The 26,157-nt window shown below is 36.8% G+C and overlaps 1 protein-coding gene across 1 annotated transcript; it reads left to right on the top strand.

Annotated features, from left to right (window-relative positions):
* The first annotated feature begins 560 nt into the window (after positions 1 to 560).
* On the top strand, positions 561 to 26,157 carry LOC134487419 (inner centromere protein-like). The gene is made up of 17 exons (XM_063289208.1): positions 561 to 725; positions 1,442 to 1,558; positions 2,989 to 3,707; positions 5,946 to 5,994; positions 9,780 to 9,810; positions 11,276 to 11,393; positions 11,753 to 11,846; positions 12,591 to 12,723; positions 12,803 to 12,922; positions 13,977 to 14,086; positions 14,306 to 14,426; positions 18,572 to 18,667; positions 19,324 to 19,421; positions 19,744 to 19,825; positions 20,459 to 20,563; positions 24,576 to 24,735; positions 25,157 to 26,157. The coding sequence occupies exons 1-17, from the start codon at positions 589 to 591 to the stop codon at positions 25,369 to 25,371; spliced, it is 2,505 nt and encodes an 834-aa protein (XP_063145278.1). The 5' UTR covers positions 561 to 588; the 3' UTR covers positions 25,372 to 26,157.

Genomic DNA, 26,157 nt, shown 5'->3' with positions numbered 1-26,157 from the left:
CCTGTTTGTTCGTTTTTGAGATAAGCTAGAAATTGTGAAGAAAAAGAACAAGCCCCCAAAGAACCAGCTAGAATTTAACTATTTTTTCTGGAAGTGACTACCTGTAAGCATGATTGCCCTTCATTCTTCTAAAAAGGGAACCTGGTGGGGCTTCTTAAAAATGGTGACTCTCCTAACTTGTGCTGAACCCTCTGGGTGCTTTCGTACTGAAAACTCGTAGTATTATCATTGGAACTATGTTGTGCTGCTAGTTGAGCTTCCTTGACTTTCTGTAGAAACAAAACCAAGATAAGCAGCCAAAAAAGAAATCGAACGAAAGGCCATGTTTGACTCTCCCAAAAAATCTTGAGAGTGAGGTTGAGTAACTGCACAAGTGACTTTTCCCCCTGTGAAAACAAAATATTTCTTTTACATTCTACCAGTTAATAACATAAATTCATGATAAACCTTTCCTGTTGTATGAATAAGTGCATGTTGTTACCTTTCTCATCTGAGTAATTCAGATGTCATTTTTCTATTTTGTTGGAACAAATCTCAGTGTAGACTTAAATCATTAGCATCTCCTTTTCCTTTGTTTTATGCAGTACCATGGCTGAGGCAAGACAGCCCATTCACTTTCTAGATGTTTGTAATCAAAAATTCTCAGAATTCCTGTTCAACGCTGAACATAAATGCTTGGTGTGGTTGAGAGAAATTGAGGAGGAAGCCATGAAGATATTTGATAGGTATAGAATCTTTTGAATCTTGCAAAATAGAAAGATGATTGAGTTTTTACTCCCAAGGACTGTACAATGATGTCAGGTCCTATTTTCACTCCAAAGGTTAAAGTTATTGCAAAGAGCAGGATTTTATTTTTTTAAACTGTGTTCTGTGGAACCCTAGGGTTTCATGAAAACTTGATGGGGTTCTGGGAATGAGTAAGGGGGAAAAAAAGTTGACTCAAACAAAGCCACTTTTCTATCACTAGAGCTTTGCCTCTTGGTCAGAGATTTGGGAATTTATTTATTTCTAGCTAACAAGTTCTGCAGCCGGAAAAAGTTTGAAAACCTCTAGCATAGAGCAGCATAGCCACTATTCTGCAAGAAAGGCAAAATGCATAGCTCCTCTCTTCTTGGGAAGGAGAACAAGGCTTTCTTTGGGTGGCATATAAAGTTAATAAATTATTATTATTATTATTATTATTATTATTATTCCCTATACTTCCTTTGTCCATCCTGTTCCAAATACAAATTAAGTCTTATTAATTGGGTGGTGGGTTGCCCTGAGTTTATGGATTTTTTTGCTATCAATGTAAGGAATATATTATAAGTTGGTCAGATAGTAAGTCAAGAATATTTTAAGGTACATCTTAGCATGTGTCAAGGAAGCAAGAGACAGACTTCCGGTGTTGCTGTTAACTGCAATTATTGAGATCTGTAGGCTTTTTTTTTTTTTGGACCAGTAACAACTTCAGTACTGAACCAGAACTGATGCCCAAAACACCATCTCAGAAGAAGTATCGAAAAAAGAAGCGGTCTTCATTGTTTAAAGATGAAAATAAAGAACTAATTAGAAAAAGGTAGAAAACCAATTAATATTTAAGCTTTCTATTTTGGAATCATACACAAAGGCCTCAGTTTTTATGGATTTTTCTTGTGCTATAAACTGCACAAGTTCTCCAGTGCCTGTGTTTATCTGTCTGTGTACAAACAACCATATTGACCTGATATTTGTCTGGCAATGTAGATTAACAAGCTAATGTGGCTTTACCAAGATCATGCTCTTTTCTCTGCTGGTAATACCTTTCTATTATCCTAATATAAATGCACTCCCCTTTTTATTTTTCAAGGCTTTAATCCTATTACCCCATACTGATTGATTTCAATGGGTATAAGTATACCTATTAGATTCAGGCTGTTAAATGTTCATACTAGTACATTTTCTGATCCTGTTGCGTTTTCCATGAGACTGTACACTTGTAATAATGCATATTAGTCCAAACAATCAACTATTTCAAAGGGCTCTTATGTATACTGATAGACCTCAATGAAATCAACATGGTTAGGCAGCTGTTCATGAAATATCCTGTGCTCATTGCTGACCAGACAAGACCCATAGGAACATTTTTAAAATCTCATTTTTCCTAAAAAAAAAAAAATAGCATGGTATATGGAGTTAAATGGAAAAATCTTCAATATCATAAATCAACAGATTAAAATGATACTGGGTTTCTAAAATAAATAATGTGGTCTACCCAAAATGATGTTCTTAGGTTTCTAAAACAAACAGCTTGCTTCCACCCAATACACTTTAGCTCTTTAATCATTGATATGATTCTGTAAAATGTTTTGATAATCCTTACCAATCTTGGCATGACCTTACTAATTTTAGAAAGGCCCAGGCACCTCACAATTGGAGATACAGGAAATGCATTGGTGTCTACATGTTATTTATTTTTAATAGATAAATATTGTGATTCAAAGAGTTTGTCATGTTATTACAAAACTATACTTGTAGTGCTTATCGGTTATATTTTCGTCTCCTAAAACATCTGTACAAAAACTTCCTTTTTCATACTTGTTGAGTTTCCCTGCAAACTGCTTGACATGTTATGTGTCAGTCCATGAATTCTACTTAAAACCAAAATGTTATCCATTACCCTTGAATGAATGAATGAATGAATGAATGAATTGGTTGCAATATATTTGAACGCAAAGTAATAGTGCCTCACATCTCACTTTTTTTTTGAAGGAAATTTGCTCCCAACTTAGCATGCTATAGTCTAATTATTCTGCCTAGCAATTTTATACTTTTAAGACACATTTATGTACTCATTCATTTGTCTAACTGCACTTAGTAGTCTCTATTAGGCACCTAGACAGTCTGGTAAATACATATAACGTAGGAAATACAGGGAATTATTTTTGTTTCTAGTGCCATCTTGTGGCTTAAAACAATTTGATTTATTGAAATTGCTTTAATTTTTGAATTAATCTTTTGTTCTTTAAGATTGTCTAGAGGACGTGGCAGTGTAAAGATTGCCTCCTTTCAGAAGCTTTCTCCAAAAAGAGGATTAAATAACCTTGATGTGGGGGACACAATATCCTTGCCAGATATTATGACAAACTCTTCTAAAGGAAGTTCAGAAGTACAGAATGACAAGATAGCTATGGATCCAGTAGGTGGACCACTTGATACTGGCTGCTGTAAAAATGGTGAAGTAGGTGAACAAAGGAACGAGGGCATGAATGGAATCTCTGAAATTTTCACTGTGCATTCAGATGACCATTTAGCCAATGGATCAAGGGTCACTGAGATTGCCATTATGTCAGACAGTCCTGCCATGGTAGTTCCAGACACCACTGAGTCAATAAAGGCAGAAAAAAATGGGGATGCATCAAGATTACAAAGTATACCCACTCCAAAAGGATCTTTAGATGGGAAGCACAAATGTGGAGAAGAGATTCCTCCCCAAGAATTAGTTAATAATAACTTGGACCCAGAGGGAGAACTCTCCCAAGACCTGAAAGAAAGCACGGGTGCCTCCGCAGGGCTTTTGCCAGGCCATTGTCCTCTAAATAGACCACACAAAAATCCAAGGATCTCACTTGTGGAGAAATATTCACTAAGCAATAAAAGAAAAAGCACAATTCGAAAATCCATCAGCAGGACAATTGCCAGGAAGCAAGCAGCTCAGGACTCATCATCCGCTTCGAGTCGAGTAAGCTGTAAGTAAAGGCAATTATATCACTATGTCAATGTGTAACTTTTGTAAGTTGTAGGGGATTTGATAGCACCAACTCTTTTGTTTTTTCTATGGAAACTATAATATAGAGCAATGTTGCTTGATCTTGGCAACTTTAAGATGTGTGGACTTCAACTCCCAGAATTCCCCAGCCAGCCTTGTGGTTGAGAAGCACTAGTGTAGAGCATTGTTTTGCAATGCTCAGGACCACATTCAGAGCACATCTTTTTAAATTATTAAAGTAGCCCTGTCTTTTTCTAGGCTCATGTGGAAGCTTCTCCAGGCTGTGTTTACATGAGACCACAACTACTGTAATTCAATTCACATTTTTCCAGCATTTTTCTTCTTTTAGAGGAAAATCTGTTTACAGTATCACTTCTTCCTTGTACTGTTTTATGAACTGGCATTGTCTTTAGTGCATGTAGTCTGCTTCCCTCTTTTTTGTAGACTAGTCTTCTCTGAACAAAACACTGATAACTCCTTTTTATTGCAACAGACACTTGCTTACATTTCCCACTGATCTAATTCTAATGTAAAATCCCTTGTCACTTTTTGTCATGCATGGTGAAAGTGCAAATGTGCTCATAAATGGATCACCTGAGATAGTCTTCTGATTATTTCATATATGGTATACAGGATTAAAGTTCTCTACACCTCAGCATGTTTAAGACTGTATCTACTGCTATTTGGTAGTGAGAGCATATTCTGATTTTTGCAAACTTAGATTAATATCTGGGTTAGCCCCTTTTCCAGTTCAAATCTGGTAAGGATCCTCAGAGCACGATTTACTTCCATCTCTGTGAAGTCAAAAATTAAATCTTGAACTTATTCACTTAATTTAAAATACTTCTAGCCTTTGTTGGTAACATATTTTGTCAGCACAATTTGCCATGCTTATGCTATAGATTACAGGTACTCATAGTATTGTTACAAGTGAATAAGAAACTTTTCATGGAAAGCCAAATGAATACAATTTTTGGAATTAATAACCAGCTCCCTGTCTACTGGGACTGTAATGATCAAACCTGAGCTTTGTGTGACAACATAGGTCTATTTTGGTGGCTAAATTTAAGAAAAGTATATTATTATTATTCAAATGTACATGCCACCCAACTTCAAGTGACTCTGGGTGGTTTACAAATTATTTAAAAGATAAAACCAAGACAATAAAAACAAAAAAGGTAGGGATGGCAGAATAACAACCCAGATGGAAATCAAGGAAAACAACCTAGGTTAAAAGGAGGCTTCAGTCATCCTCACCAAAGGCCTCATATCTCTCAAAGCCATGCATACTGAATCCCATTTATGCAACTGAAAGGCATCTGTAGAGTTTTCAGATGTTGTCCGTGCATATAGAGCAGATCAAAAATCTGAAGGAGAAATCATTTGACTCCTGCTATGAACTGCATGTTAGATAGCATTTGGACAAACACTGAGTCTTATAAATTGTCACAGATCAAAGGAATCTTATGTGCGTGTGTGCAACAATATAGCTGATAATAAAACGAAAATCCAAATTATTGTGGTAAAAAATAAACTGAAGTGATGGGAGGAAGCTCAGGATGGGGATGTAGGCAGAATAAACTTTGTTTTAGACCAGAGGTGTATCAGAAATTGCAGTGTCAAATTTATTAAATGACCTGAAAGTTTTGCTTGCTGGTTGTAGAGATTTGATATAAAACTACATTATGTTATGAATCAGATGTGATTCTTGCTACAAATTCCATCTCCATATCAGATGCCCATTAAAGTGGCATGATAAAATACATAACCTTAATCTGTTATGAAAGCAGGTACAAAATGCTCTGTGCTGGAGAAAAACTTGGCCTGAAGATTTCATTTTTCATAGAAATCCTATTTTATTCATAAAATGCTACCACATGCAGTCAGTTGGGGATGCAAACTGTCCCTAATAGAGGATAGATCCAACCTAGATCTGATCCAATGTGTTCTTGTTTTTTGCAGTTTTAATCCAAGGACCTAGAAAGCAGATAATGTGGTTGGGATGCAGCTTCCAAATATGAAGGTTTTTCCTCTCAGTATAAAAAAAGAGCAGGAAACAAGTTCACAAATGTATGTGTTTCCTGCATCAAGGAAAATGATGGAATTCCTCCTGCATTGGGTGTGCAATTTCTCTTTTATTGATAGCACTTTTTGTATGATCCCTATTCTTACTGCATTTATTCAACTCATGATTTAGTCTAATGTTTCCATTCTCCAGGCCATAGTTCCACTGAAGTATTTATGGATGATGAAAACAGCAAACATGGGTAAGCAAACTCTTGAAAACCTTTGAAGGATTCTAATAATTTGGGGAAAACTCCACTAAACATTGCTGAACTTCATCTTGAGTCAACAAATCAAGATTTGAAATTGTTTGAAAATTTGAAAAAGTTTTGACTAGAATCCTATGGTTCTATTTGCATACTCAAAATTAACATTATATTAAATGGTTCAGAATCATACAGCATCCAGACATCTAATTATATAATTTGTGTTTTTCTAGAGTTGGAAGAGAGGTAGTTCTTGGTACTATATGCAACAATGATGTTTATGTCTTCTCCATCAGTGCCACCAACTCTTTTCTGAGGAATAGGGGAAAGATAATTAAAATACATCACTAGACTGTGTAAAATACAAAATGACAAGCAGCAAGAAATAAAATTTGCCTAAATTTTGAAGCAATGGGAGAAAAACAATCCAGGTCTTAATTTTGCGATTAACACACACTGGTTTAGCAACAGGGTCCTATTTTTTAACAACCTTTGAGTCTCAAATAGCAGTGAAATTGAATAAATAAAATGCTGTTTACGTTTTTGTTTTTTTTTAAACTCTGCAAAATGCATGGAATGCTTTGAGATGGATATGCAAAATGCTTAAAAGAATTGCTCTATCGTATTTGAAACAGGCTATTTTGATAATTTTGAGCTGAATTTGAAACAGTTCAAATCTGAAACATTTTCTATACCCCATCTCAAAGATTCCATGCATTTTGCAGAAGTTATATTTTTTACTTTAATAGTATTTTGCTCATTCCAGCAAGGGAAATAACATTCACAGGTGGTTAATTGGTGAAATTCCCCTAAACTTGCACTGAAAAATCGGGAAAGGGAAAAATAGAAAAAGATTTTCTTCTCCAAATACCTCCAGGTTTTTGTTGTTTATTTGCTGTGGTTTTATTCTTGAGTTTACCTGTGTAAGCATTTCTATTTCTTTGGGACAAATATTTGCAAGGATTATTTTTCTCTGCTGGTGCATCCCTTTGAAGGCTGGTGTTAAATGGTCTATACAGCACATTCCAGATCTGTTTCCCATGCTTTTGTACTTGTTCCCTCTTTCAGGACAGCTCCATTTAATGAACATTACAGTTGTCTAAATAAGAGGTACCTAAGGTATCAGTCACTATAATAAAATTCTTCTTTCCCAAGTCATAGAGTACTTCACTACAATTTGTATACATACCAGAGCATAGTTTATGGTGGCACCATCTATCACTTTTGGCACACTTGCCCAGAAGACTGATCACTGCTGGCATCTTAGGAAATTGTATAGTTCAAAACATTTGTACTGTGCTACTGAAGATCAGTGGTTCTTCAGAGACTGTTGGGTACCTGGGTCTGTTACTGATCATTTGTTTTAAATGTCCTCAGAGTCAATAGTGTATTCACTTTACATTTATGCTATATGCAGCATAAACAAGTGAATGCTGGTTGGGTAATATTTACCAATTAATAAGAATGCTTAGACAATGGTGTTTGGTCTAGAGGTTAAGGCACCAGGCTAGAAACCAGGAGACTGTGAGTTCTAGTCCCACCTTAGGCATGAAAGCCAGCTGGGTGACCTTGGACCAGTCGCGCGCGCTCAGCCCAACTCACCTCACAGGGTGGTTGTTGTGGGGCAGATAGGAGGAGGAAGGAATACTAGGTATGTTCCCCGCCTTGAGTTATTTGTAAAAATAATAAAGGTGGGATAGAGATAAATAAATAAAATATCCAGGCCTTTAAAATCAGACAAATCTCTTTAATATTATACTGAACTCATTTATGAAACACAGCAGGTTCTCCTGAAAGACTTTTAAAGTATGGGAAGAAGATTTGGGATTTGAAGTTTGGAGTCAGCTTGGATCTCTGTAAGATATAAAATTCTTTTTAATTCTATTAAACATAAAAATAATTCATGGATGGTACCCGCATTCCCAAACAATTGCATTATATGAATCAAAATCTTTCTAGATTGTGCTGAAGGGACTGTAATCAGATCAGTAGAGAGGATCATTTCTAGTGGCAATGCCTATTCAGTTTTTCATTTCAGTTGAACATTTTCAAGGAAACTGGAAAAATTAGACAAATCTTTAATAATTCTACTGAAGCTTTATGGTCCATTTTTTCTAGGATACATACATGATGGAACACAAGACATTATTTTTTGTTGTTAGGTGCTAGACTTACTATGGCAAAATGCTGGAAAACTGAAATACATTTTAATGGTTTATCAGTGCAGGAAATAGCATTTAGTGAAAAATTAACATGGCAGCAAAGAATCTTGAACAATCCTTTAATTAAAAATTAATGAACCACTGGTGTTCATTTTTGCTATATTAGAAAAATACAGGTTTTATTTATTTAGCTTTTGTGCAGATTCTAATGTTTCAGCACTGAACAGGGAGTAAGATACATATGTGTGATTATTTATGGATTGTACATTTAAAGAAGTACTGTTAGAAATGTGTTGGTTGGAGATGTGTGTCTGTTTGTTATAGGCAGGTATGCCATATTGTTGGCTAAGAATCTGAAAGATTTGCAGCAAATGTTAGATTGTATGATGCAGTGAACATGGATCATACTGAAAATTAATATATTGAAGATGAGGTAGGTGATGGGAAAATGAAGTGAATGATTGCAAGTTATACCTACAAAACAAAAATCAGAGCAAGTAAATGAGTTTGTGTACCTTTGTAGAATGTTTACTAAAGATGTGGAAGTAGAGGGAGAAACTATAGGACACGTGGACACTGGTAAAAAGATAGTGAATAGCATGCGGACTGTTGTGAGGATTGTTGAAAAAAGTGCATATGGTTATGTGTAAGAGTGTGCTTCTGCCCACGCTTCTCTGTGGAAATGAGAGTTGGATGTGTGGATGTGTTAAAAGAAACATAAATGTAAGCTGGCTGCAGTGGTAATGGGTTGCTTAAGAAATGTGAGTGGTAAAATTGGAAGAAATAGGACCAAGAATGAATTGGTGAATGAATGTGGTTTTAATACAAAAGTGAAAAAGAAGCACATTGATGGTATGGCCATCAATGAATGAATGAGGCTAATAGATGAAAGAATGTATGAAGAAAAAATGAATAGGTGAAGAAGACTGGGGAAGATGCATTCGTGATAGGATGGAGTTGGAGATCCTGAAAGCATCAGAGTCAATAAGTTGAAAGAAAAAAAAACCTGAATCAGTAGTGGAAGCAAATATGGCCTGTAAAGGTAGAAGTTATGGAGAGCACTGTGAGTGTTGTTGGAAACTAGAAACTGAAATTAAGTTTAGTTGGATTTCCCTTTTTTCTGTGCCTTTAATTTCTTCTTAGTACATTTTAGTTTTTTTCCTATATTTTGCATAACATTGCTTCTCTGAAAAGAAATAGCATGGTGGGTGTATATACACAGATAGTCCTCATTTAGCAACCACAATTGGTACTGGCAACTCAGTTGTTAAGTGAAGCGGTCACTAAGCAAAACTGCGACTATGCTTATGATCTTACTTCAGCTTTCCTATGTTTTACAGACCTGCGAAGGTTGTAAATGTGAGGACTGGTCACAAAGTTACTTTTTCATCACTGTTGTAATGGTCACTAAATGAGGCAGTTGCTAAACGAGGACTACCTGTATATATATGTGTGTGTATACAAATATACATACATTTTCACAGTTTTTCACATTGCTATTCTTACATTGTTTTTTGTGAATTGTGTTTAAATAATGTCTGTTGATCACAGTATATTTAAATAAAATAATGAAAACGGGGAAAAAGGAATGGTTAATATTTACCAAAATTCTCTCTCTAGGCCTTTGACACGGAATGCTGAATTAGGAGAGGTAAGGTCTTGGAGATGCACCTGTTGGGTTTACTTGATGGATTGCCTTTTGCCTTCAGTGCAGTTCTCTGAACTCTGATCACAATTCTTAAGATATCTCTAAGGCTATGATAGTTGGATTTACTATTCCAGTTAATTATCCAATCAAGCTTGTGGGTGACTAATGCTTCAAGTCAACTATTGGAATGCACAAATTTGAATTCTGTGGAGATTTAAGCATGTCCAATCCCACTGAAATCAGTGGATTTAGGTGCATCAAAATTCATAGGATCTGCCAGACAGAATAAATAGACTACTGAGCACAGCCTCCAAGTTCAACTCTGTATTTTAATACCTGATGTGATCTTGGATATGATCTTTTATTTAACACTTTTGTTTTCCGTTCATATCTGTCTTTTGTGAGGAATTAATTTTGTTCAATTATCTCATTTAAGGGGCTTTAGGATTGTATAATGGTGAACAATCAACTACCATACAAGTGTCTGTAAACTAAAGGAAGTAACTTGAAGTTACTGCTTCAAATTGTGAGGTATTCTTAATCTCTGTTTACCTGGGCAAGGTATTGCCATCATTATGCTATGTGTGGCTAATATAAAGAGATATTTTTCAGGCAAGCTATTCCCTTCTATGGACTAGTTTATATGGCTGGGCCAAATTGCAGATGATAGGTTTTATAGAGGGCCATTTGAATATGCAGTCTCCTCACTCCATGCAGGTACATTCATGTTGCTCATAGTTCAGCCTTTCTAGGTTGTGGTGGTAGTTCAGTTTAGAAAAAAGCTTTATTTGATCTTCAGATGCAAAATACCATATTCAGACTCCTGTTCCTGGTGAACATTTTCATGGCCTTGACTGGATTTACCTTCCTTGGTACTCTTTTGCTTCTTTCTTGGAGATGGAAAATTAACAGGATGCTACGGCATTCATCTTTCCTTCCTTGGGCTATGTGAGAAATGATGATTGTTATAGTCAAGTGTAAGTAAAGGCTTCTTTGAGTGGAGCTCAACACACGATGAAACATGTTTATGTTGCTTTCTTGGCAACAATATGGAAATGGTTTGCCATTGCCTACTACTGAGTTGTTTTTTCAATTTCCCATTCCAGCCAACAGCCCTTAGATATACTGATGGTTTCCCACCCAAGTACTGTCCATCTTTTTAAGAACCGCTAAAGTCAGCTAAGAGCTACCACCTTCAGGGATATATTTATGTGAGATAGGCTATATATTACGCATAAGTTACTTATTTCACAAAATGAAAAATTACCGTTTTTGCATTTGTTCCCATTGATAGCCCTGCTGCTTTGATTTTTTTTCCTGCTTTTTCTAATCAAGCAGCACCTTGACACATGTAGTCACCTTAAAATTAGAGCCCAGAAATGGGAAAATATTGTAAGTGGGATCTTGTTAGATATATCCCTTTATCTACAAAGTACAGAAGTGACATATTGTATTCTTTTTTTCTTAGTCTCTGAACAATCTACAAAAAGAGCCTTGTGCTCTGGATGCATCTAGTCTAATTGTTAGTACCCCTGTGCACAACCCAGCACAACTTGAGAGGCATCAAGAAAAGACTTGCAGTAAAGGTAAATAATGGCATGGACAGCTGTGAGTTTCATTAAATGCTGTTAAAAACTCAAGGAAATTTGGAAGTTGCTTTTTAATTGCTAGGGATCATTTATTCCATTTTTCCCTCTATAATTTATAAGTGTATGATCTTTGGACTTTTATTTGTAAGTCATAAACAGTTGTCATTACATTTGCTAGAATATTTAGATCTTGTCATTGTAATTAAAAGCATTTTATGAAACAGTCTTGAATCTTGGTATTGTTTCTGTACAGTTCTGTCTACAATATATGCTTTGTTTCAGCTTAGCTGATACTATCAAGCAGAAAGATGGATTTTGTGGCAAGACCTTTCTTACTAATTCTGCTCTCCCTGCAGACAGACTTGAAACTAAAATTACTGACTCCCATATCAATAATTCTGAAGATTTAGCCAGGAACAACAGTCCCTATGAACAAATGCAGAATATCCGGTATTCATTCACTCTTTCTTCCTCCCTCCCTCCCTCCCTCCCTGAATCTGGAATGGTTTCTCAAAATTCAGAACTGTAACTGTTCAGCGCAGCAAAAAAGAGTTCTCTTAGAAAATATGGCAGGTTCCTATATTAGATATTTGTCTTTTAGTTGAGAAACTGGTTACAAGCATTTTTTAAATGAAGATTTCTTGTGAACTTGTGCATTGTTCTGGAAGTCAGGCTGTTATAAGCATAACAGCCTAGATTGCTTAAGTGAGAACCCCCTACATATGTGATACTGTAATACTGGAGTTACTTAGAGAAAAACTGAACTTAGAGAAAGTGAAGTGATTTAGTAGCATGGGCAACATATCTTACAGGGTGCATAATTTCCAATAATGCTATGTTTTACTGTGGATACTACTGATTTTCCTCCAAAATAGCATGTTGGAGAACTTGGTAACAATTAATACTTAAAGAATACAAAACTTACTATTTTGATATACATGTACCTGTCAGTATTAGATTTATGAAAGGAAATATGAATGGTTTAATTCTTTCAATAAGCAACTATCTGGAGCTATAATCATTGCATGACATTGAGTAGTGGGGTGTTGATTTTAAAAGTGACTATTTGCCAGCTATCTAAACTTTTTCCCAAACTAAATTTTGGAGGGGAGAGGGTTGATTAAAAAAAATAAATGAAAACAAGGATAAGTATGTAATTGAGGAAACTTTGTGTACACTTACTTTTTTTTCCAGGAAGCAAAGTTATAAACAAGCAGTGGAGGATCTATCTGCTCCTTCATGCGCAGAAGACAGCAATCCTAGTCCTAATCATAAAACCGCATCCACTTCTGCAAAGAAACTACTGTCAACTTCTGGCCCATCCAAGGTAAGTAAATGTCAGATTAATACATCCTTCTGTGTTCTTTTATGTCCAAGCAGTAAAAGCATGCATACTTTTCTGACAGATAATACGACCTTTCAGAAACTTCTTTCAAACCATGCAAAAGAATCAACTTCTCAAATGCCCTGCGTCTTCAGGGAACAATGTCCCCAAACATAGTACTCCTAGTAGATCTGCCTCCAAGGTAAGAGGTGTTTTTGTTTTTTGTTTTACGTTTAGAAATAGTAAATACCTCTATATTAGGAAGACCTGCTATACACTGGTTAGAGGAACCAGATATTTGTGGCAGAGAAAATATTCTGCATGATGGCTTCTAAGTTCAACTCCTGTTTCAGTCATGTTGTAGGGCTAAGAGCCTCAGTGTCAAACCTCAGAGAGCTGCAACCAGCTGATTATCAGAAAACCAGATAAACTAATGGTATTTGGCAGTTCTATGCTTAAAGAGTTATAGCTCCTTATACCCCATTCTTGCATCAAGAGGAACAAAGTGGTTCTATAAAATATCACGAAGTGGAAAGATTAGAATAGGGGGGGATGTCCAGGGAGAACACCAGTAAGAGAAGCTGAATGTAGTCAGATCGATTTCTCTCCATCCCCACCTTCCCCTGGAGAAACCAAGTTGGAACACAGAGACCAGAGGAAAAAAGTGAGTCAGTAAGGGAAGCCTTTTGTTTTACTCAGACTCTTGACTTACCTAAAACATAGGTGAAATCCCTTTAAAGTAGGGCTTGAGGTAATTTCAGTGTTGAAGTCTATGCCTGCTGTGGCTAGTAGGATAATGAAGGTATGAGCCTGCTGCCATATTGCATTTTTCCACAGTCCTTTGCTTCACTGATGTACTGTAGATAGGGCTGTTGTTTATATTCCGGGAAGCTAACTTACACACTACACTTGATCTTAGCCAAAAGGCTGAGAAGTGATGGAAGCTAACTTGTATTTTCTTTCCATGTTCATTCTACAAAGGGGGAGTTTGTTGTAAGTAACTATTTTCCTTATTTTGTGGGTTGTGATCCTAGTGCTGCAAATGGTTTAAAAAACACTAAACTGCCCTAAAACTGCTTTTCACTCTTATTTTGGACATGGGTCATTCTGGATGTGCTGGTGTTTTGTATCTGCACTGCCATGTTGCCTTGGTGTGACTTGATCTGCATAGAAAAGATGGGGAGAAAACATGTTGGCAATCAGGCAGCAAACAGTCATAGCAACTTCAGTTAATGTCAATCTTCCCCATGTCTTAGGAAAAGGAGCGCCAGCGTCTGGAGAGTCTTCGAAAAAAACAAGAAGCGGAGCAACAGAGAAAACAGAAAGTGGAGGAAGAAAAGAGACGTCGGTTGGAAGAGATAAAATTGTTAAGTGACTGTTTATACCCCCATGCAGTTTGGGATTACACTGAAAAATTTCTTTTAGCTATATTATTATTGTGTAATGCAACTTCTGTGGAATGTGGACACTAAAGGAACAGATACGTGTTTATAAAAATATAGAAAAACTACCAGTGTAAACTTTTTGTTAACAGTACCAGGAAGTTTCATCAGAATAAATGAAGTGCTTTCTATGTGTTACACAGAAAGCGTGAAGAGCGACTCCGAAAGGCATTGCAAGCTCGAGAACGGGTAGAGCAGATGGAGGAAGAAAAAAAGAAGAGAATGGAACAGAAGTTTTCTCAACTTGATGAAAGAAATGACAAGGTGAAAAATGGCCTGAAAACAGACTTTCTTCATGGCAGTCTTAACATACTAACCATTGTCTCTTAGTATGGAATGTTCAAACGTCATATTAAGCCAGAAATCTGCAGGGAACAAAGCAGATGCTGGTACATTTACCACTTACGCTGTGTTTGAACACATCCGGTGAAGGGGAGCCCACCCTCTGTCTGGATAATCAGGTCCAATGTCAGATTGCTCTTACCGCTAGGATGTTTTTTTTTTTAATAAGAATTTTATTAAGTTTCAAGTAAAGATAAAAGCTACAGAAAAACAAACTACAAAAGAGAAAAAAACTAAAAAAATGTGGAAACACAATAGAACATTTTTTCAAAGTTACAAAAAGAGGTGACTTCCAACTTTTAACAGCAAGGATATACAAAAATTTCCATAATCAATCCCTTATCCTATATTAAGCCAAAATCACATATTTCTATAAATCATTCCATTGGCACATTGTAAAAATCACTAAATACAGTTACTCCCTACCCTTATATTAAAAAGAGAAAAAAAGAAAAATTTATAAAACCTCCTAAACAACTCCCCCCCCCAGATAACATTTATTTAATTATTTCCTTCCTACTACTATTCTATTCATTCCTGTCTACTATAATAAAGATCAAACTAAAAAACATATAAATTGTCTGCCATTGAACTTGATAATACAATTTTAATAATACTAATCATATTAAACCCAAAACCATCCAAATAGACATTTATTTTTTTATTATACCTTAATAATCTTAATCAAAATTGTTAAAGATAAATGAAATCAGCCAAACCCTAAAAGTAATCCAGATAAATATTCTTAAACCCTTATCCCACTTCAGAATAAACCAGACCATTTATATATCCCCGCAATGCGCAGAGCATTTTTTCTTTAAAAAATCGAACAGCCCAACTGCCCCCCTCAGAAACTCCGACTTCTCTTCAGGAGACCTTCGATACATAATAACCCCTTCTTTTCCATGGCGTTTTACCAGAAGATCAATGTCACTTGTGGCTTGCAACTTGCTCTCTCCCTTAAATTTCTCCAACTCGACTATCCAATCTTCATCCAGCATCTCAACAGAAATCCCGATCTCACTCTTAGAAGACACATTTCTGTCGCTGTTAAATTCCTCAGTTTCATCCACGACATCGCCAATCAGATGACACATTTTAGAGCTCTTATTATCCACAATGTCCTGAATGCCTTGCATAAAAACTTGGTAGGATTCAGAAAGAATCTGTTTAAAATCTTGGTGGAAGTCAGAGAAAGTCTGTTTAAAATCCTCCATGTCTCAAGTAGTAGATTATGGCGCCCCCTAGGAGCTTAACCAGTGAAAGTCAAAGATATGAAAGAATTCCAAAATGTGTTTACACAAGTGAAAGTGAGATATGCAGACAGTTCCGTAGGGAAAGTAGAAGCAGAAAACTGAAGGTTCAAATCAGCCTATTCAATGTGTAGGAAAATGCTAGTATCTTCAAATTTAGTACAAAAATAATAACGGAGACAGTTATTTACTCTCAAACCTCCTTAATATTTGGAGGGAAAATGAAGTCCAAAACTTAAAAAGAATTTTTAAAAATTAATCCCCAAAATAACAATAATCAACAAGCCCACTTCTTCTTGCTGTAGAAAGCCTCTCTTAGGATAGGCCAGAGTCCCTTTTGGCCGCCCAGAGTCCCTTTTGGGAGATGGGCAGTGATAAATTTGATTAATAAATAAATAAATAATAAATACGCGCACTGAAAAGAAATATAAATTAGGTGATTTAGAAATGGGGTGGCTGGTCTTAGTGTCCCTTTAATGCTACAGCGCAGCTTTGAAAATGGTGATGTCCCAGCCTCCCAGCTAGCTCTTACCAGTCAAACGCGAACACTGTGATTTTCTGGCTGCAAGCAGCCATCCAGAGGACAGATGGGGTGATTCCAGATGTTTTCCTTTTTCCAGAAAACACTCCTGGACTTCGGGAAAAACCTGCCTGAGCCTGAAAAAACTGCCGCATTGTCAGTTCTGCCAGCTGAGCCTGCGGGCACAGCTGTTCAGTCCACCATGTCCCCACCGGAAGTCCACTGTTAGGACGTTTTTCTAATATTTATTCTGAATCTACCTTCCTATAATTTAAATCCATTATTTTGCATCCTGCACTCTGGATTGATAGAAAACAAGTTTTGGCCTCCTTTCTAATACGATAGGGAGCTATCATATCTTAACCTCTTCTCAGAGCTAGATCTAACCATTCCCAATTCCTTTAATTATTCTTCATGGGATTTAGTTTCTAGTACCATGATCATCCTTGTTGTTATTCTCTGAGTCTTTTCCTGCCTGTTTGAATCCTTAAAGTGTGATGGCTGGAATTCCTTTTGAGGTGGGGTCTGACAGTGAAATTAGAATTATTCCTTTCCTGATTTTCTCTTGGTGCAATCTTAAATATAATTTGCCTTTCCTTCTAGCTACATCACATTGCCAACTCATATTCAGCCTGTAATCAACTAGTATTTCAAGATCTTTTTGCTAGTACTGTTATCAAGCCAGATCTGTCATTTGATTTCTTTTTGTTAAATGTGTTAGGTTGCATTTATTTCTGCTAAATGTCATACTTCCCTAACTTACCAAGAGATTTTAAGTATTATTGTTGCCCTAGAATATTAGTTGTTTTGCCCAGTTCTGTAAATTTGATGAGCGTTCTTCTCTTACTCCAAGTAATTAGTAAAATGGTTAAAAAATACAGCACTGCAAATTTAGAAGGGTCTTTAGTATTGATGTCAAACCGAGCAGTCTGTATTCCTTGGATTCTCATCCTTTTCCTTTTTGAAAATTGAGGTAATGTTTGTAATCTGGCATTTCTTTGGGATTTCTCAAAGATAATTCTTTGAGACTTGGCCAGAGCATCATCAGGTTCCTTCTGTGCTCTGATTCATCTGGGCCTGTAGATTGAAATTCAGAGTAAATAAATATTCCCTCAAGCTTCAGTTCTGCTCCTTTATCCTGCTCCTGACAATTGCACACCACCGAGCTGGAGCTGGAGAAAACTTAAAATAGGAATCAAGCAGCTCTGCCCTGTTCTTTTGGGAGCGGGGTTTATCTGTTAGCATTTGCTATCTTCATTGAGCTGGCATACGGTTCTTTTCAATTTATTTTGAGTGTACGTAAAAGAGGCCTTTTGTTTTCCATATCTTTTGCCAACCTCAGCTCATTCTGAAATTTAGCTTCTGTTCTTGGCTACCTGTATGGACCCTTCCTTGGTGACCTGTCCCTTTTTCCCAACTTGTACAATTGCTCTTTTTTGTTCTACTTGTGATTCCTTTCTGCAGCCCTGTTGACTTCTGCTTTCTTCTATATTTTTCTTATTAGAATTGTTGGCAACTATATTTTTATTATCTCCTTTTTTAAAAACCCACCCATCTTGAGGTCCTTTTCCCATTAGCTTCCTCCATCGTCAAATTCTACTTATAATGTTGTTATTAAACTCTACTTTTTGAAGTCCAAGATACATATTTGACTATACTGTAGTTAGCTTTAGTTTCCCTTAAGTCAAGAACTCCAACACTTCCTCCCAAAGTTCCTTAACTAGAGTTCATACAGTAGTGGCTAGTATCAAATCAAGGGGTAGCTTACCCACTTGTACGTTCCTCTAAAGAAAGAGTTTGCGTGATAAGTCAGAAAATTCCTGGAAATACTATAGTTGGCAGAGTTTGTCTTCCAGCTGAGATTAGTATAATTAAGTCCCACATTACTATTTTTTCATATTTCCTTGAAAGAACAACATTTTAGTTTGGAAAAGCATCATCCACACCTTCTCATTACCCGGGTAGGCAACACTAATAGACAACAATAACAGCATTGCTTTTATTCTTCCAGTTATTTTAACCCAGATGTTCTCTACAGTACTGCAAAATTCAGTCCCCCCCCCCCACAAAAAGATCCTGGATGAAGGCAGTGGCAAATCACTTCTGTATTGCTGCCAAGAAAACCACATGGGTGTGTCCATAAAGTTACCTGGAGCTGACCTCAGTTTGAAGGAGACTTTACTTTAGCGTTTAATGCACCTTTAGCCCTACGCCTATAATTTGTTATGTAACCTACCTCCCCAGTCTTTAGTGTGAAATAAGAGAGATAGAATTTTGACAAGTTCTTTGCACAGATGCGAGAGGAGAAAACAGCAGAGGAAAAGGCAAAGAAAAAAATATCTATCAAGAAAATGGAAGCAGAAGTCCGAAAACAGAAACTGCTGCAAATGGTGAGCACTCTGTTGCCCTTCCAGTAAAATGGAATTATAGAGAAGGAGGCTCTACATGCTACAGCTAGAATAGGCAAACTCCTAAGGAAGTTTTAATCATAATTAAGGAATAACTTTTTATTTCTATGTGATCAAAAGTATCAAAGCCTCACAAATCGTTTAACTGCTGCTAGCTTGCTGTTATAAAGAATATCCAAAGGGGATGAAGGATGAACAGATTGTACAAGTACTCTTTTTTAATCCAGTAGAATTGCTTTGTGTATCTCATTCATGTATCCAAGAGGTACTGCCATTTCCACCTGTTTGAAGATATAATAAATGTAGAATTTTGTAGTTTAGACACTACCTTCTTTGTGTCTTGAGTAATAATGAAGAAATATAGAACTTCTGTTCCTGATCTGACAATACACATTGGTAAGATTTGAAAAATACTATCTGTACCATCCCATTTCTAAAATAATACACTTGTTTTTTAAAATAAGTATTACTGCAGTAACAACTGTTTTATGCAATTCTCCAGTTTTAAAATTAGCTAAGGAGTGTCTAAATGCATTGGTGTGGACTTCTCATCAACATAGTTCTGTGAGTAGTCTTGTTTTTCCTCCTTCCCATATATGTATTTTATGAAAGGCATTGATTCTCTATCCTTGTTTCAGGAAGAAGGGCCAAAACTTCAAGAACATCCAGAAAAATGGAGAACAATTGGGGAAATTAAGAAAATGCTAGAATACAATAGTACAAGACAGGAGAAGGGGTGAGCATTTTGTTTCCTAGTTACAAGGAGGAGCAAGTCTGAAAATTGAAACTATGGGCAGGTCAAAGTTCAAGGGATTATACGATGCAAAAACATTCAAAACTGAAAAATGTGAGCCAAATAACCAAACCTGAAATGATGCTACTTCCTTTGATTTAGTTGTTCTTTTATATAATATCCAGCAAAGCTATTCACATTTGGGGAAAGTTTGAGTTCCCAACATACTTATTGGGCAAGGGTTCCACAGTGACCCCAGGGGGACTTACTTCCAAGTAATCAGTGCACTGCAAGTGTTTGTATATTAATTCAGCTTTGCTTTTAGGCACCACAGGCAGCAAGATAAAGAGAAGCTGGGGAAAGTTCAGGAACTCACCATAGTTAAAGAAGAGGAAGAAAATCTAAAGGTGTGATAACTTATTGGAAAGCCAACATAGGAAATGGGGATTAATACCAAGCAAGATTTTGCCAACAAACAAACAAACATACATGCATACATACATACACATACATACATACATATATATATTTTCCTAGTATTTCCACCTGCATTTCCAAAATGTATGGCTTCAGTTTATCTCCTGCCACTTTGATTCTGTCTGAAAGGAATGAAGCCCTTGCATGTCACTCACTATTCTAAATTTTTAGGGGGAGAGAACAAATGGTTAATCCCACATTTCCTCATGTGATTTATGGAGATTGAAATTATATATACTTAAAGCAGATTGCGCAATTCTAGTTATTTTTGCCCTAGGAGTAGGAAAAAGGCAGTGGTTTTAACTATAGCCCTTCTTGGCACCCAAGCAATAATTATGATGGAAGAGAATGGGGCAAATGTTGGTTTTCACTGTGGGTTTCTTCAGCTGGGTAGCAGAGCAGGCAAAAAATACCTGAGGACTCATTAGTGGATCACCTTAATGGAGATCTAAGAAGAAAGTGGTTCTAAAGAATAGATCATTTCCTTTAAGTTGCAGAAGCCACTACTGCAAAATGTTTAAACTGGATGGACTTGGTAGCTAAGATTCTTACCTGGTTAATAGGTAGAAAAGAATCCTGCTCCACTGGCTCGGCTGCAGCAGGACAAGACAGCTGTGCAGGTGGAAGATGTTCCTGCTGCATGTAAGTGGCTGAATATAACTGCTCAGGTGAGTAGGAGCTATTTTGCAGGCTTCTCCTGCAAGATGAGAACTTAACGAAATGACTGAGGCCTGCAGTCAGATATTTAGGTCTTTCCCCATTTGCAAATTGCCATGGTGGAGAGAGAACTTGACAGCCTCTTTCTCTCTTCCTGATGTGTTCCTATGTTATTGCCTTCAGCTTATCCCCAACCCATGAGTGAGATTGGCTTAAGTATAGTACTCGTACTCATAAGCAGAACTGGTGTTGTAGTAGCCTTACTCAGACACTGTCCAAAGGAGGCTTCAAGGTGTATTCAGTCTGTTAGGCTTTGCCTCTCCCTACTTGAAAGGAAATCAGATGGCTGCAGTGACTTGAGACAGGATCAGGACTGTAAAGGGGAGACAGCAAAACCCATGTTGCTTTGGCTTTCTGCTTACCCAAGGATGAGAGGAGAGCAACAGAAAGTATTGACATATCCCAAGCACTGGAATCCTTTTCTGATTCTAAATTAGAGGGACACTTCTGCACGTATATATTTGCTCTGCTTTTGGACGGACAAACATCACCCAAAGTTATGTGATTGCTCCCTTTCCTCAGAGAAATGGTTTTGCCTCTGGAATTCTACGCATTCTTTCTCCCTGAAATGTCAGTAGCTTTGCATTAACAGCAGCATGCCAATGCTAAGTGTTAATATTGAACACTTCCATCAGAGTTAACTTTATTTTTCAAAATATGTGGTCTCCCACATTTAACTTGGCCACCTTTGACATAATTTCTTGAATGAATTCTTTGATTTAAATCTTACATTAAGCACTTCCTGAGGCTACATGCATCTTCAAAATATCATCCATCTGAACGCAGTGGAGGAATCTCTGTGCTGTAAGCAATTGTGAGTTCTGAAGGTCCTGCAGTATTTGTGTATGATCACAAGAGGGCATAGGGACATGATAGGTGAAGCTCACTGATTGCTCTGTTAACGGAAAGGTTATTGTGCTCAATATACAGTAGTTGTTCTATAAGTGAGATGTGGTCTGTGATAGTGCTTTCTAATGTCCCATTTTCAAATAAGCATATATGAAAACATAATATATGAGTGAGATCCACAAGTATTTAGGGGATTGAAGGGGCACTCATCAAATCTGCGAATGACACAAAGCTGGGGGGAACTGCTAACACTTCAGAAGATACTCAATATTCAGAAGGCTCTTGACAGACTTAAGCATTGGGCCCTATTCAACAAGATGAAGTTCAGTGGCAAGAAATGTAAGGTCCTGCACTTAGGCAGGAAAAACCAGATGCATAGGTACAAGATAGGCAGTACCTGGCTCAACAGAGGGATCTAGGTGTCCTGGTGGGCCACTGCTTAAGTATGAGTCAGCAGTGTGCTGCCACTGCCAAAAAAGTCCTGGCCTGTATCAAGATCACAGGAAGTGATAGTACTGCTCTATACTGCACTGGTGAGGCCGCAATTGGAATACTGAGTCCTGTTCTGGTCACCAAAAGACAAAAAAGATGCTGAGGCCCTAGAAAGAGTGCAGAGAAGAGCAACAAAGATGATAAGGGGTCTGGAAGCTAAATCCTATGAAGAATGGCTAAAGGAACTAGGTATGTTTAGCTTAACGAAGAGAAGACTGAGGAGAGACTTGACAGCAGTCTTCTAATACTTGAAGGGCTGCCACAGGGTAGAGGGTGTTGATTTATTCTCCATAGCACCTGAGGGTAGGGTGAAAGCTCAACAGAGGGAGATCCAACCTGGAAATAAGGAGGAACTTCCTGACAGTGAGAACTATTAAGCAGTGGAACAGCTGGCCTCTTGTAGTTGGGGGTGCTCCATCACTGGAGGTTTTCAAGAAAAGATTGGGCAGCCATTTGTCCGGGATGGTATCAGGATTTCTGCCTTGGGCTTGGGCAGGGGGTTGGAGTAGAAGACCGCCAAGGTCCCTTCCAACCCTATGATTCTATGATTCTATGCATCTGTGAAAGTATTCTTCTGATATTTCTATTCTGAAAAATCAAATAATTTTTAAAAGACATCTTGTTTGGAGACTAAAATACTGGATTTAAGTTGCTCCATAACAGTCACAGCTGGATTTATTTTAATGTGTTGTCATCCAACAGACTTCAGTATTTGCAAGCTAAATATTAATCTGTCAGTTCTGGGGCAAGAGTAATGAGGTGAAGGGCTAAAAGGGTTGAAAATAAAGATAGAGAAGAAGAAAAAAACTTTGGATTTAATGCTCCACATTCAAACATCTTCATTTTAGCTAAGCTATTGCTAATCAATACAAGATAGATCTAGAGTTTCTGAAGTACACCATCAAATGTCCAGGATCTTAGACATACATAAGTTGAACTATGCTCTGATTTAAAGTCTTATAGACTTTAGACACACATCTATTTCAGGTTTAAATGAAGTAAAATGCTGCAGTACATTGCAATGTTAGCATACCATAATATTTAGCTAATTGAATTACTGGGACATTTCAGCAGAAATGCATATAAAAATAACTGCTTACCACAGCAATCTAAACCACAGAAGAGAAAATGAACTCTCCTTTGTTTGATAAATGAAAGGGCTTCTGCAAAAGTTCCCGTTCATAGTTTTAAAATAATTATTTACTTAATTCATTATCATGTCTGACAAATAGTTATGAACAGATATCCTAAGATAACACTACATTATTTCCAAAATTGTTAAATATTTGTGCAATGATTTTATTGGTACTGTATATGCATCCAATTCCTTGAAACTATTTGGAATGTTATTTGTTGTTGCATCAAAATGGTTATAAGATTTTGGAGAGAATTCCTACTGTGCCACTCAGATTGATTAGCAGTAGCTGTCAGAGCCTCTGTTTGTAAGATATATGTGGTATGCGGTTGGAATGGTTTCTGCCAGCTTTTGTTTTGGAACTAAAGGCTTCTTGTAATCTCTCAAAGGTTACAAGTGCCCCAAATTCTGCCAGTGATCACATGATATATGTACATAGCTGCAACCATGAAAGCTTGTGGAAGATTACTTAGCAATTGAAATAATCTGTTGCTTTCTGTTCTCCCTCAGTCTGTCTATTCAAATTAGCATCCTTCTATAAATCTAACCTTATCAAAACCCTATGAAAATAAACATTTATTTCAAAAATGGTTGCAATAGAAGCCCAGAGCAGTTTGTTTCTTAAAAATTAGAATCTGCCTACCAACGTTTTGCAGCTCACACTAGTTTTAAAAGCAAGATGGAGTTTTAGACAGGACTGTACATTTAACTCGAGTACTAATGTATCTACTGATTGATCAACATATGACAGCAGTTATAGCTTGGATACCCAAAAAGGCTTGCAGCTGATACTAGACTTTAAGAGGTGAATTAGTAATGATAACCAGGTTCAGTTCTTGTTCCCCATCTGTTCCTTATGGGTTTACCATGGTTCTAATCAAAAGACTGATTAGAAATACCCATCAGGATTTTAATAGGAAAACCTAGAGCTATTATTTCAGCCTTTTAAGGAGGAAGAGACAATGTTGTGATGGGTTTCTGTGTCTATGTGTGTTGAAACAAGTTTAGTACTGGGACATTGCATAAAACAACTAAAATTATGTAGTCATTTGTTCTTTTTTAGTGCAATTGTTTCCATTTGGCATAATCAGGTAGAAAATTTGCTTCTACCCACTCTGATCCCCTTACTTTATTTAAAGAAATTTGCATAGCTGAATCACTTGGGTTCTGTGGCTCAGTCATCTGCCTCTTTCTACCTATTTATTTATCAGACTCTAATTCTTCTCTATTGATTATACTGTATAGTGTTGATAAAGAGCTTCAAATTCAGTTGTTCATTTGTCTTTAAATACATCTGGTGGAGAATAACAACCCTTCCATAATCTTTATGAATAAAAAGGCACAATATAACTTTTAGCTGCTGCTTCCTTGAAAAAGTATATGCATAAATGTTGGACAGGTAAGCAGGGTAGTCACAAAGAGCCACTGCTGACAAGCTGCTGCATTTGTAACATTAATTTATGCATTCAACCTTGCCTGTATTTTAGAAATCTTATATTGGGAGCACCAACCAAGTGGATGCCCAAGATCTGAAAGAGACGAAGTCTCTGAAAGTCAATCTGAATGACTATGGAATGGATCTGAATAGTGACGACTCCACTGATGATGAAAGCCAGCCTCGCAAACCCATCCCTTTGTGGGCCAATGGTAGGTGTGCGTCTTTCAGAATTACAGTACATTTTACGGCATACCTTGTATCTGATGGGAATTTCTGGTGTACTAAGAGTAGAAGAAGAAGAAGAAAAAATAGAGCCAATGAAAGTTCAGTAGAGAGAGTTGAATTATATGAAATAATGATACTGGTGATTGGAAAATCTGTATTTGTTCTTTTCTATAGTGCCATCCTTTTTAGATCACTTAACACATTTAACTTCTGTGCCTTTGAATTGGCATGACAAGCAGTCTGTGGAAGTCTGATATGCTTGTTTGCTGCAGGCCATTTCACTATTACCACTGCTAGAGGGACTTCACATTCTAGTCATTTTATATGTTGTAGAAGTGCTTTGGTTGGTGATGTGTTGCTGCCTGAAGAATTACTCAGAATGTGAAAAATGGTTATTTTCCTCAGGGCTTCAACTTAATGAAGCTGTTACATACCAATACTACAATCCTCCAGATATCAACAGGTTATTTGGTCTCATACTGAGCCCCAAGCTAGAGGATATCTTCTACAAAAGTAAGCCAAGGTATTTCAAGCGTACAAGTTCGGCTGTATGGCAATCCCCACCTCTTCCAGGTTCCAAACCAGCACTGCGGGCATCCAACAGCATGCAAAAATACTGAAAATGACCATTTCTTGTCTAGCTATATCTGTGTTAACTGCATCTGTAAATCATTTTAATATTTTATATATTGTATAATAAAGGTTGAAATGTTATATCTATCTTCAGCTTTTCAGGTAACTAGGATAATTTGTTTCATGTATTTTGTCCCCAGGGGCTCATTGTATCTTCTAACATTTTGTACAGATGGAAAAAAAAATTAACACTAATCATGATCTGATATATTGCTGGCTTGGTCTTCTCTCATGATGTTACCCAATACTAAAAGGTTGTTAACACTGAGAACTGATTGCTACACCAATTGCAAGTGCTTCTACTAAGCCATCTTGGATTGTTTATTTCTATTTTTTAATTCTGGTTTATGCATTCAGTACCCAAAGTTTTATAATTAGATCAATGCAAACAGATTCTCTTCTCTAAAAGGATAAGTTTTTTTATTATGTGACTTATACAAGGGTGCACAGATTCACAATCAAAAAATTAAATACCAAAAATGTTTACTTGTTTTCAAGAAAGACAGTTCAGGGACTTTACATTTCATGCTTACAGTTCTTGCCTTGACAAAAGGGTGCAGTATAGATAGTTAGTTGAAATAGCCTGCATCTAATTTATGATCTCTGGCGGCTGCTATAAGTTCCACTGTGCAAAGAGATAGAAAGAGTTGGAGCGTTTGCTGCTAGCATCTTGATTTGTGGAGATGTCTTATTTTTTGCTCTTTTGGTAATGAAGAGTTTTGCATTTAGTGTTCTAAATGTGGGGTAGCTTCTGCCCCCTGAGATTTTAATAA

Source organism: Candoia aspera, chromosome 1 (genome assembly GCF_035149785.1).
Source record: "Candoia aspera isolate rCanAsp1 chromosome 1, rCanAsp1.hap2, whole genome shotgun sequence".
Lineage (NCBI taxonomy): Eukaryota > Metazoa > Chordata > Lepidosauria > Squamata > Boidae > Candoia > Candoia aspera.
Note: the sequence above shows the minus strand (reverse complement) of the source record. Positions and strands in the feature narration are given on the sequence as shown.